The sequence below is a fragment of the Stigmatopora argus genome, chromosome 21, assembly GCF_051989625.1.
Source record: "Stigmatopora argus isolate UIUO_Sarg chromosome 21, RoL_Sarg_1.0, whole genome shotgun sequence".
Taxonomy (NCBI): Eukaryota; Metazoa; Chordata; class Actinopteri; order Syngnathiformes; family Syngnathidae; genus Stigmatopora; species Stigmatopora argus.
In genome coordinates, this window is record NC_135407.1 from 8,040,449 (window position 1) to 8,052,838 (window position 12,390).

Below are 12,390 nucleotides of genomic sequence, written 5' to 3' on the forward strand. Positions count from 1 at the left end.
TTGTTTACGTTTGAAAACATGTCCACCAGGTGGCGCTACTTCACCCTTTATAACCTTTTTTTGTGCAATCCCTTTGGATTAATTCATCTCGAATCGTGTTGAGGATCAACAGTAGCTTGCAAAATTTGAGTACCACTGAATAGATAGCACACAAGTATGGTCTCAAGGGTATTAAAACACAGGTACTTTTTATTTGGTTTTTAAAGGATTTTAGGATACTGTGACATACCTGTCAACCTGGGCCAATTCCTCCCCGTATTAATGATTGGAATTCCCCGTATTAAGCAATAGAAAACCGTACAAATGCAACACGGCACATATTTACTCACATAGGGTGCACGTAAAAGTGTTATAGTCGCGCCGCGTTGTCGTGACGCGACCGTGAATGTATTCGGACCCAAGCGCTATGACTCATAGCTGCTTAAATAACGAAACAGGAAATGATTTAACCATTTCCTGTTTCGTGTGAAAGGGGAATGCGTGTGCGCATATCATGCTTAAAGCATGACAATATTAGCAGTTGACGATGACGTTTTCGTCTGCTACCAGTGACCGAGACGATCCGGATTAGAGCCGAAATGCGTAAAACGAGATCCGTTTTACAAAAAACGTACTTAAAAAAATCCCGTACAAAAGTTGTTATACGGCGTACACAATTTGAAATGATCAAAAAACGTATAAAATACGGGAAAAACGTATAAGTTGACAGGTATGCGTTACAGGCGCCCACCTGCAATTCGAGCGTCATCTGGCAGCCATTTTCCGAAAGCAGCCGAAGATTCCCGAGCGCTGCCGAGTCGCACAAAGGCGTCAACGACGTCTTCGTCGTCGTCGATACGGGGAAAGTCTTTTGACGTCCGCCTCACCCCCCATTTTTCTCCATTTTTTCTCCATTTCTCTCCATTTTTTCCTTCAGCTCCCCGCGAGCTCCCCCAAAAAGCAAAATTAAGGAGCACTTTAAGCCACTGCCGAAAAAGGAAGACTTTAACGTCAAGACTGGACGAGAAGGTAAAAGCCAACTCCTCTACCTTATCTTACCTTACCTTAGCTTACCTCACTTTACCTTACACCGCATCACTCACTGTAAACAGCGTTTGGATCACCAAACCGAACCCGTTTGTTTATTTTGGGTTTATTTTCCCCCACACTGGCTTTCATGAGCTCACCTCACGCCAATTGAGTGATGAGGGGAAAATCTCATTGGAATGAGTTGCACTCTTAACGCATCATTTAATATTTCATTTCAACCCCCTCACGGGAGCATTCATTTTTCCATCAGATTGTTCACGAGTTGTGCACTGCCATCATCCATTTCTTCCATCTGGGACCCCTCGCGAGTGGAGTGGGACATACGGTGGGCTTGGATGCTTGGTCCTGACACGCCCTTCCTTGGCTGCATTGCATTGGGTTTTTTTTGTGGGGGTTTTGCCCATTCAAGGGTGACACTGGTGACCGGATACATGGTTTTTGGCATGAAGGTGCTGCAAATCCCCTCAAATGTTCAATTGTGGTCAAATATTGGTAGCTAGAATTTAGGATTATTCTCCTTTTAAAAATACATTTTAGGCTTGATTTAAAACTGTAGTGCAAGGCTGTCAGACTCGGGTCGCTGGATTTTTTTAAATAAATGGATTAAATGAACTGGATTAAAGGGCCTGAATATTCAGTTTTTCATAGATCTAAAACAATGTTTATTTTAGCTTTTTTTAAATATATTTTTAGATTTTACAAAATGATTTTTGAACTAAAAACACTGAAAAAATGGATTACGAAATGATAATTATTGATTTAAAAAGGGGAAAATCAGGAAATCTAATGTACATCTATAATCATTTGAATTTGATCCTAAAACAGAAAGTCGCCACTCATGATTGACTTTCCCGGGCCACACAAAATGAGGCAGCGGGCCAGATTTGGCCCCCGGGCCGCCACTTTGACACCTGTGCTATAGTGGAAAGAAGTTCATTTTTTTTGTTTTTTTTAAAGTTGCCTTTGACTGTAAAATGACAACTTTAACCCTACAAACATTTTTCGGTCGTTTGCTGTAAAACTAAAAAAAAAAACAGTCGTTTTTGTTTACCTATTTGTGCACGAATTTGGATGATTTTTTTTTCTAACCCTCTCATTTGACCGCCAGTGACGGCACCACACGTCCTCTGATTGTCACAAAAAATACAAGCAATGCATTTATTTACTTCCAGTTCTGCTGTAGACCACATCTCACACTCACGTGCGTTGGAAATGATATCATTTTGGGATCGATCGGACCGTCGTTAGCGTGAAAGCAAAATGCCGTAAGCGGAAGTAGAAAATGATTTCCTCACGTGACGGATGTCTACCGCTTGAGACTGATCTGATGCGCTCCATCTTTTTTCTGCCTTGCTTTCCAGCTTGAAGATGAGAGGGACGGCGTGTGTGTTGCTTAGCAACCTGCTCTTCACGGGTAAGCGCCGAGGCCCGTGGAAGGAATTGACCTATTTGGGTTGGACTGGGCGTGTTAGCATCATTGTTAGCCACCCGTCGCAGAATAGGATTTTGCTTAACGGAACTCCCGTCTCTGTTTTGCAGCCGCGTCGGCTTCCTTTAAAGGTGAGTTTGACCCCCGACCCCCACCGGATGCCAAATCGTATTATTGGATGTTTCAAGCCAATTTAAAGCCAACTTTTGTAAAACGGGATCCCATTTTTCAAGGAGCAGCATAAATCCATGACAGGTGAAACAAACAAAAAAGACAATATGTATCAAAGTGGTGGCCCGGGGGCCAAATCTGGCCCGCTGCCTCATTTTGTGTGGTCCGGGAAAGTAAATGATGAGTGCCGACTTTCTGTTTTAGGATCAAATTCAAATGAAGAGTATAGATGTATATTAAATTTCCTGATTTCCCCCTTTTAAATCAATAATTGTCATTTTTTAATCCATATTTTCTTTGTTTTTAGTTCAAAAATCCTTTTGTAAAATCTAAAAATATATTTAAAAAAGCTAAAATAAACATTGTTTTAGATCTATAAAAAAACGGAATATTCAGGTCTTTAATCCAGTTCTTTTAATCCATTTTTAAAAAAACCTATAAATATTATTGTAATTTTTTAATCCATTTTTTTCAGTTTTTAGTTCAAAAATCATTTTGTAAAATCGAAAAATATATTTAAAAAAAGCTAAAATAAACATTGTTTTAGATCTATAAAAAAAACCTGAATATTCAGGTCTTTTAATCCAGTTCTTTTAATCCATAAATAAATATCTAAATATTATTGTAATTTTTAATCCATTTTTTCTGTGTTTTTAGTTCAAAAATCATTTTGTAAAATCTAAAAAGATATAAAAAAGCTAAAATAAACATTGTTTTAGATCTATAAAAAAACTGAATATTCAGGTCTTTTAATCCAGTTCTTTTAATCCATTAAAAAAAATCTAAATATTATATCTAAAATGGTCTGGCCCACGTGAAATCAAGTTGATGTTAAAGCGGCCCACGAACCAACCCGAGTCTGACACCCCTGCAATATGTCATTCATTGTTGAGTTGGGGTCAATAGGTCAAATGGCCCAGAGGCTATCGAGCCAATAAAATGCTAATATCAATCCTAAAAATACATGAAAAAACAAAAGCTGTAAGACAAATAGGGCAGTATTTTTTCCCTCCTCCTGTGTGTGGATTTGGGGTCAAAAGGTCAAATGTCCCAGAAGCAAATTGAGCCAATAAAATGCTAACAAGAGTGAGCGCCGCCTTCTCCTCACCCCCTTCCAGTCAGGGAGGAGCACAAGACGGCGTTCTTGGGCGAAGACATCCACCTGGAGATCCCGGGCGGCCAAGCGGGGCGGGTGGTCTTCCGGCCCCGGGCCAACGGCAGCGCCGAGGTGCCCCTCCTCCGGGCGGGCAAGGTGCTGCACCCGCGGGCCCGCCTCAACTCCCATGGTCATCTGGTGCTGGACGACGTGCGGGAGGAGGACCGGGGCGTCTACGTGGTCGACGGAGACGGCGGGGCGCTCCGCCGCCTCGTCCTCGACGTCAAAGGTAACGGATGGGGGTTCGGGGGGACGCTTCCACCTTACAATGGGGACCTGCTCGCTCTCCAGACTGCGCTGTGGAGGATGTGGTCAAGTACGGGGACACCTACTACATCCGCCTCAACCAAGTGCCAGGTCCCATCAGCCTGGAGTTCCGGTAAGACCAAACGAAGTGGACTCACGGAGTGGGACGGAGTGGGACGGAGTGGGACGGAGTTGTCTCCGCACCCCAGGCCCGTCTCGGCGCCGGCGCCGCGTGGAAACGCTTCGGACTCGACCCAGGCGCCCGCCGTGCTGCTCTTCCGCCACACGCTGGTGCTGGCCGACGCCTACGCCGGACGCCTGAGCGTGACGGACCAGGCGGTGGCGCTGCGCTCGGTCGGCGTGGCCGACGAGGGCACTTTCACCGTGCGCGACGGCGAGGGCAAAGTCCGGAGGAGGAACTGCCTTCACGTGAGAGGTACGTGTCCAGTGTCTTTATCTCGTCAAAATGCTAACATTGCTAACGAAATGCCAACTATTTCAATGTATGAGCGGATTTTACTGACAATGAGCGGCACTTTTTTGCCCGGGACTGCGACTTTTTCATATATATTTTTTTCAATTCTGTTTTGTTTCGTTTTTTTTAGGTTAGAGTTATCCCCGTAAAACTTTCCTATTTTTCAAAAACTCGTTGGTTGCAGAACACCAGGACTTCCTGCGCCCCTCGGACGGCGCCGACGTGACGGTGAACCTTTACTTGCGGCACCATCGAGTCAACGTGTTCTACCGGCCCAAACGGGGGGGCCGCGAGCGGATGCTCCTGGAAGGGGGCGTCCCGGTGTCGCCGCCCGACCCCCAGATGGCGGAACGTCTGAGCGCCGAGGGCTCGCGGATGCTCATCAGGAAGGTGCGGCGCTCCGACGAGGGGGTTTTCAAAATCACCGACCTGGCGGGGTTTCCCGTGGCTCACGTGTACGTCGACGTGGTCGGTAAGAAGCGGCGGGGGGGTCGGACGGGGGGCCGACTGAAAGCGATGGTTTTCCCATCCGGCAGACTCGCAGCTGCCGCCGTTGACGCTAGCCGTCTTGTCGCTGCTGAGCCTGTTGGCGTTGATGGTGTTGGTCTGCCTGCTGTCATGTCTCTACAAGGTCCACAAGAGGAAGCAGAAGAAGAAGAAGCTGCTGCTGGCGGCCCAGCAGGCCGGCAAGGGCGACGGACAAGCCTTTCGCCAGGTAACCCGGCCCACCTGGGCCCACCTGGCCCAACTCCGCCCATCCCAGCGGTTAGCGCTCATGGTTTTGGAGTCCAGGGTTCCATCCCAGATGGAGTTTTTTGTGCCGGGCTGGCCGCCGTGGGTGCTCCGTTTTCCTCCCGCGTCCCCAAAACGTGCTCGCTAAGCTAATTGTAGGCCACTGTTGTCAAAGTGGCGGCCCGGGGGCCAAATCTGGCCCGCCACATCATATTGTGTGGCCTGGGAAAGTCAATGATGAGTGCCGACTTTGTGTTTTAGGATGAAATTCAAATGAAGATTATAGATGTATATTATATTTCCTGATTTTCCCCCTTTTAAATCAATCATTGCAATTTTTTCATCCATGTTTTTCTTTGTGTTTTTAGTTCAAAAATCATTATGTAAAATCTAAAAATATTAAAAAAAGCTAAAATAGATCTATAAAAATATGAATATTCAGGTCTTTTAATCCAGTTCTTTTAATCCATTAAAAAATCTAAATATTATTGTAATTTTTTAATCATTTTTTTCTGTTTTTAGTTCAAAAATCATTATGTAAAATCTAAAAATATATATATTTAAAAAAAGCTAAAATAAACATTGTTTTAGATCTATATAAATGGAATATTCAGGGCTTTTAATCCAGTTATTTTAATCCATTTAAAAAAAACTAAACATTATTGTAATTTTTTAATCCATTTTTTCTGTGTTTTTAGTTCAAAAATCATTATGTAAAATCTAAAAATATATTTTAAAAAAGCTAAAATAAACATTGTTTTAGATCAATAAAAAACTGAATTTTCAGGTCTTTTAATCCATTTAAAAAAAAATTCTAAATATTATTGTAATTTTTTAATCAATCTTTTTCTGTGTTTTTAGTTCATAAATCATTTTGTAAAATCTAAAAATATATTTAAAAAAGATCAAATAAACATTGTTTTAGATCTAAAAACAGAATATTCAGGGCTTTTAATCCAGTTCTTTTAATCCATTTATATAAAAAAAATCTAAATATTATATCTAAAATGGTCCGGCCCACGTGAAATGGAGTTGACGTTAAAGCGGCCCGCAAACCAACCCGAGTCTGATACCCTTGTTGTAGGCTAAACATGCCCTAGCTATGAGTGCTTGTCCTTTTGTCTCATTGTGCTCTGCCATTTTGTGCGTGTGTGTGTGTGTTTGTGTGTGTGTGTGCAGGTGGTCCACGAGGCGTACAGCAGGTTTACCGAAGAGTCGCTCACGGCGTCGGCGTGCGATAAACCCGGCGAAGACACCCAAGTCGCCGTCAAAGTCAGTACCAAAATGAGGAGGAAAATGTCAAATGTTTTTTTCTCAGGGAATATGCAGCGCCATTTTGACACGGCACCTCCGCTCGTGTTGCTGCGCGCGCAGAGAAAGGATTCTATAAATAATAACGCTGGATTGTGTTTATAAATGAATGATGCCATTTTTTTCCCAATGACCTCCATTTCAGAGCACCTCCCCCTTTTTTTCTCTCCATTTTGAAATCGCTTTAGAATTGGTCTTGAATTCTGATTCCATTTCTGTGCAGGACTTGGAGGCGTCCAAAACGGACGGTTATCGAACGCTGGCGTCGGACCTTCACGTCTTGGAGATGAGCGACTCCGGGGTGGACTCGGGTCTCCCGCTAGACAGCGACACGGACGCCGGCGTGACCTGCGCTTCCCGCCAGCCCCTCCTGGACGCCGGGTCGCCGAGCCCCGCCCCCGAGGACCGCCGCGAGGCCCCGGCGGCGGCGGACGGCGACGCCCGGCCGACCGCCGGCGACGAGACGGCGGCCGAGGATGGGGAATTGAACGAGGACACCTGAGAATCCCCAATTTGGACATTAGCGTCAAGGACTGTCCGACGTTTTCAGGGCCGGGTAACGTTTTTCCACGGGATTCCATTCTTCAAGTATGTTCTTCGTGTCCTCAAAGGCGGCTAAAAATCTCCACGCGCACCCTTAGAACCCCGTTCTTATGCAAACTAAGACAAATTGTGGTTAGATTAAGATACAAATTGATCCAATTTCTAGCCGTCGTAAACACGGGATGGCGGTGACTCATTTTAATAGCGATTCATGGCGCAAATTTTGAATTATAAAAGGACAAAGTCATATTCGGTACACTTTTATTTCAAATGTCGTGCCATCGTAAAGGTTTTCACTTCAAATCTGCCACCGCAATAGACATCATCCACCAAGAACAGACATGATCCATTGTAGTAATAGCAATAAAATGCAAGACAACGGGCTAAATAGGCGAACAGTTAGCGTTAGCTTCAACGACAACGTTTCCCAAAGTCTCCAAATCCCGAGCAAATCCGTTCTTCATTCCTCTTGTCATTTGTAGCGTCAGACATTGCACTTAGTGGAACTCGAGCACAAGAACCAGAACCAGAACCAGAACCACGTGGACCCAAAAAAACAGAAGTCTTCCAAAAATTGTGCATGTTGATCAAGAACGAGCACAATGTTTAAAAAAAAAAAACATCCATCGCTGATGTAAATCCAAATTTCAACGTATATTCAGCCACGCTGAATTCATTTTTTTTAACGGCATGTTTCTTAAAAATATACTATATGCACAATTTTGTGTTCGTGAAAGGCTTAAGCTTGACTCGTATCAGCAATATTTCTGGCGAGTCACTTGGGCAATAGATTAGTCGATTTCTACGTTAGCCGTCAGCACCGCCGCCATATTGGAAAGGGCGGGTCTTGACGATATGCATGATTGCGATGCCTTGTGACATTTTAGGCTCACTTTTTTCATACCGAGATGTTATATATTGATCGGATGGGTGTTAATTCCGCACATAAACACACAATTTGTGCATGCGCTTGTCGGATACCAAGTCAAAGCGGTACGGGTTTCATAAAATATTGTCATTTTGCACGCACGTCTTCAGTAAAGAAGAAAAATGAGAGCTTTTAAAAGCATTTTATTCTACATTCAGTGTGTAAAAAGTGCTCCCATGTTCGATATATGAGTCTTGATGGATGTGCACAATGTTCAGGTGTCACATCAGCATTTATAATATGCTGGATTGCATGCGATGGGAAGAAATGTGGATGACTATTTCATTTTTTTTCTTTTTTCTTCACTGAACTGGTTTGTTCTACGGCCATGAACAAACACTTCCTTGTCAGCTTGAAGAATCGTTTCGTATTTCTACACTCGGTGTGACCTTTTGCATCCTGCTGACAGTTTTGTAGCATTTCTCTTTTCTGTAATGGACCGATCATTTGGATTAAATGCATTTTAAACGCAAGGTTTCTCTTATTTTTGCTCTTTCTCTAGGTCGGTGAGAAAAATGTCGTGGTGCTAATTGGTATCCTGAGTACTAGTAGGCTAGTACGAGCAGTAAATGTTCCTATTTGGACTGCGCTTTCACTTTGGTCATTTGGCAAAATATCCTTTGTCTCAAGTTCAGAAACCGGCGAACGGCTCATTCGAAAGAGCACGGGGCCCTTTAAGAGAAGGCGTGTCCTCGCCAAAGGCGCCCTGGCTATCGACCAATCAGAAAGAAACCGGACGTGACGTCGGCGAGAGGACTAGGAAGCCAGTGGTCCGACGCGCCAAATTTCAAAGAACTTCCTCCCCGGAGGAAAGAAAGGCTGGCGAGCACAAGACGGCCCGGAGGACGACGGCGGCCGAAGCACAACTCCCCCGAAGCTCGACGCCCGCTCCGCCGCCCTCCCGGTGCCGGGAAGCCCGGTAACATCGAGTAAGTGTCGAAAAAGTCGACTTTTGGGGGTGTTTTTTTTGTCGAGCGGGCGGGGGGGAACGAGGTCCGCTCGTAAATGCCGAGGACGGTTCGCTCTCCTCGAACACGTCCGATTTGGACGAGCGTGTTAGCATTTGAAAGAAATCCAAAAATTCAAGTCCTAAGTTACGACGAGTGATTTTTAAAGTTACGTAATCAAGATTGATCTGATTCCGGGGCTTCCGGTGACGTAATGTTATCGGTACTGCAGAGAAAGTGACACTTGAACGAGGGGGCCTGAAATGTGGTCCGACAGTTCTAGTTTATGCACCCCAAGAAAATAAATGGCCTCAGCGTCAATAATATCTGACTATTTTTAGGTTTAAAAAAAAAATACACGTCCTCATAAATTGACAACATCACATTTTGACTCAAAATGGGGCACCAAATCTTTTGACGTGATTTTGATAACTGCATACAATTATAATTTATATTGCCGTCAATGAGTTAAACAGTTCATATTTCTTTTTGAACTCCTTCAAATATGTATTTTTTTCTCGTGGGAATGTGCGAGAAGCTCAATTTGTCATATGATAACTTTTGTGCTTGTACTAAGTGTGTTTTCTTTATCTTTTCAGGTGATGCCAACCTTGAATCTCCTTGTTTTTATATGACTGACTGACAGAGATTTTTATTTTTTAATTTTTTTTACCCGCAACATTCCTAAGTGGTCACCCATTTTGCTCAAGTCGCCCAAATGTGGCCCGGCGTGGCGTCGCCGCCATAATTGAGCACGAGCAGAGCGAGTCCCGCGAATGCGAGGCACGTGGTGGTGAGGCGGGGGAAAGGCAGGGCGGCGCCGCACGGTCGTCGGTCCGTCCGACCCAGCGACATGCTCTCGGGATCGCGGCCGTGCTTCCAGCTGCTCCGCATCGGCTCCTCGGCGGGGGGCTCGGCGCAGGACCTGTACACCTTCAGCCCGGGGCAGGCTCAGTCGGTCTTCCGTCTGGGCCGCGCCGAGGAGCGCTGCGACGTGGCGTTGGACTCGCCCGTCGTCTCGCGCGTCCACGCCGAGTTGCACGCCGAGCGCGAGGGCGACGGCGGCGAGGAAGGTTGGAGAGTCCACATCAAGGACAAGAGCACTCACGGTGAGATGAAAGTCGATTTGGGAAAAGTAACCGCTGTAAAAAAAAATGCACGCAGATACGGCTTTATTGACGATGTTGTTGTTGTCGTCGTCGGCAGGCACGTGGGTCAACGAGGCCCGCCTCCAGGCCGGCGTCCTTTGGGAGCTGTCGGACGGCGACGCGCTGACCTTCGGGGGCCGCGGGAGCCCCGGCGGCCCCGAGTACTACTTCCTCTTCCAGAAGGTCAAAGTTCGGCCCTTGGACTTTGACGCCATCACCGTTCCCAAGGTGACGTTTCGTTTGGCGACGCCAGAACGTCTTTACTAACGTGAACCGGTGGACTGCGACGGACGTCCAATGGGATTTGACGTTAACGCTCCTTTTTGCAGGCGGGGACCTTTTCTTCCGATCTGCAAAACCGCATCCGGACCAATCCCGAGCCCGCGGCGCCGGCGGGCGTGGATCTGTCCAAGTTGTCCCTCAAGCGCGCCACCGTCATCCTGGACTCCATCGGCAGCCTCAGCAAGATGCGGGGCAGCGCCTGGACCTTCCGGCGGAGTCGCGGCGGGAGCGGCGGCCACGAGGGGGCGCTCTCCGACCCGGGCTCCGCCTCGCCGCCGCCGCCCTCCCGCTCGCCCGCCGCCCCGCCCTCCGCCGCCACGGCGTCGGCGTCCAGGAGCCGCAGGAAGTCTGCGCACACGGTGCTGCTGGAGGACGGCGGCTCGGACGAGCCCCGAGGCCGGACGGGTGAGAGAGAGAGAACCGGCGCCGCGCGTGGTCCCGGCCGAGCCCATTTCCCGCTGGCCTCCGTCCCCCCGCAGGCCCCGAGGAGGAAGCGCAACGCTGGCGAGGCAGGAAGAAACGCCGCCTGTACAAGTCGGACTCGGACGACCTGGGCTCGCCCTCACCGCAGCGGCCGGCGTCGCCGTTGCCGCCGCCGCCACGCCCCCGGGAAGCCAAGCCCTTCCCGGTGGGCATCAGGACCATCGGCAGCTTCCACGGCGCCATGACTAACGCCGGCCTGGAGCGCTGCGTCCCGCTCCCCAAACGGGAGCGTCAGGCGACGGCGCCCCGTCGCCTTCACGAGGCCGCGGCCTTCCGCCAGCAGAGGGCGGCGCCGAGGGGCCGGCGGAGGGCCAACGGCGCGCCTGCCTTCTCTCCCCTGGTGGTGGCGGGGGAGAGCTACGACCTGGCGTCGCCCGCCGTCAGGGTTTGCGCGGCGCCGCGGGGCCGCCCCGCCTTCAACCGCTACCACCAGCAGCCCGGGTAAGATTTGAAAGAAACATCAAGTATAGAAATCCAAATGATATATATATTTTCAACTGAGCGTCCGTTGATTCCTTTGCCCGCAGGAAGCGTCGTGGGCGCCCCAGGAAACACCCCCCGCCCCCTCGACCCTCCTTGCCCTCGCCGTCCTCCTCGTCTTCCTCCTCCACATCCAGCGCCTCGTCCTCGTCGGGCTCGTCGTCCTCCTCGTCTTCGGACGAGGAGGACGACGAGCCCCCGGCGGCAGCGGCGATGACGACGGCGGGCGTCCCGTCCGGCGGGGGCTCGTCGGTGGAACCCTGCGCCGCCGCCGCCCGCTGCCTGCTGCCACAGCACGACCCGGTCCAGTGGATCCAGTGCGACGTGTGCGACGCCTGGTACCACATCCACTGTCTCCGCGTGGACCGCAAAAAGCTTCTGCGGGACCCCAACGCCGACTTCCACTGCGGCTGCCGCTGAGCTGACGACCACGGTACGATACTCTCGCCCTCTCGCTGTGAAAATGCCGCCACTCCATGAAATGTCACGGTCGCCCGTCTTCCCATTCCCGCAGCGGACTTTCGCGCGACCCCGATCGTGGGTCAGGATGGACGTTGCACCCCCGGCTTCCGCTCCAGAGAGGCAACGCCGTCATTTTGAGACCTGCCGTTTCATAAGGCCGCTTAATTAGGTACACTTTGATTTGACACTGACAGGTAAAAAACCAAATGAACTTTGTAAAATATAAAAAAATAAATAAGACCGCATTCTTCCAGAGGAAATAAATTGCATTGACGGGACTTCTGTAAAAAAAAAATCTGAGCTCTCCCATTTTTAAAGGTGCCGCGACGGGAGTTCTGAGGCAAACCGCGGGAAACCTTGTACCTTAATACCAATGGGAAAGTCAATATATATACCCGAAAAGACAATATTTTTTTACGGTGTATTTAGTCAACCACGTACCTTTTTTTTTTGCAAAATGTTTTTAACTCTCGGACCTCGACGTGCTCTTCTATTTTTAAAGGAATGATGAATTTTTCATGTGGTGTACAGTATGCAAAATACTTGATTGATGGTCAGCGTGCTTGTC

The 12,390-nt window shown here is 48.2% G+C and overlaps 2 protein-coding genes and 1 long non-coding RNA gene across 3 annotated transcripts; all 3 read left to right on the forward strand.

Annotated features, from left to right (window-relative positions):
• Positions 1–71: 71 nt before the first annotated feature.
• On the forward strand, positions 72–8,493 carry LOC144066645 (uncharacterized). The gene is made up of 11 exons (XM_077589829.1): positions 72–610; positions 723–1,008; positions 2,391–2,443; positions 2,569–2,589; positions 3,748–4,014; positions 4,077–4,164; positions 4,241–4,467; positions 4,691–4,978; positions 5,043–5,221; positions 6,418–6,510; positions 6,773–8,493. Exons 3-11 carry the CDS (start codon positions 2,398–2,400, stop codon positions 7,049–7,051), a joined length of 1,488 nt encoding a protein of 495 aa, XP_077445955.1. The 5' UTR covers positions 72–610; positions 723–1,008; positions 2,391–2,397; the 3' UTR covers positions 7,052–8,493.
• Positions 8,494–8,788: 295 nt separating this feature from the next.
• Positions 8,789–9,625, forward strand: LOC144067106 (uncharacterized). Its single transcript, XR_013297836.1, has 2 exons — positions 8,789–8,949; positions 9,567–9,625. It is a non-coding gene; the product is annotated as an uncharacterized LOC144067106 (long non-coding RNA).
• Positions 9,626–9,636: 11 nt separating this feature from the next.
• tcf19l (transcription factor 19 (SC1), like) lies at positions 9,637–12,043 on the forward strand. Its single transcript, XM_077590608.1, has 6 exons — positions 9,637–10,076; positions 10,174–10,343; positions 10,445–10,802; positions 10,877–11,321; positions 11,408–11,793; positions 11,875–12,043. Exons 1-5 carry the CDS (start codon positions 9,821–9,823, stop codon positions 11,778–11,780), a joined length of 1,602 nt encoding a protein of 533 aa, XP_077446734.1. The 5' UTR covers positions 9,637–9,820; the 3' UTR covers positions 11,781–11,793; positions 11,875–12,043.
• The last annotated feature ends 347 nt before the right edge of the window (positions 12,044–12,390 follow it).

Coding starts and splice junctions, on each gene's coding strand:
- tcf19l (XM_077590608.1), top strand. CDS start 9,821: ATGCTCTCGGGATCGCGGCCGTGCTTCCAGCTGCTCCGCATCGGCTCC. Junction 10,077..10,173: donor CAAGGACAAGAGCACTCACG/GTGAGATGAAAG, acceptor CGTCGTCGGCAG/GCACGTGGGTCAACGAGGCC. Junction 11,322..11,407: donor CGCTACCACCAGCAGCCCGG/GTAAGATTTGAA, acceptor CTTTGCCCGCAG/GAAGCGTCGTGGGCGCCCCA.
- LOC144066645 (XM_077589829.1), top strand. CDS start 2,398: ATGAGAGGGACGGCGTGTGTGTTGCTTAGCAACCTGCTCTTCACGG. Junction 4,165..4,240: donor CCCATCAGCCTGGAGTTCCG/GTAAGACCAAAC, acceptor TCCGCACCCCAG/GCCCGTCTCGGCGCCGGCGC. Junction 5,222..6,417: donor ACGGACAAGCCTTTCGCCAG/GTAACCCGGCCC, acceptor GTGTGTGTGCAG/GTGGTCCACGAGGCGTACAG.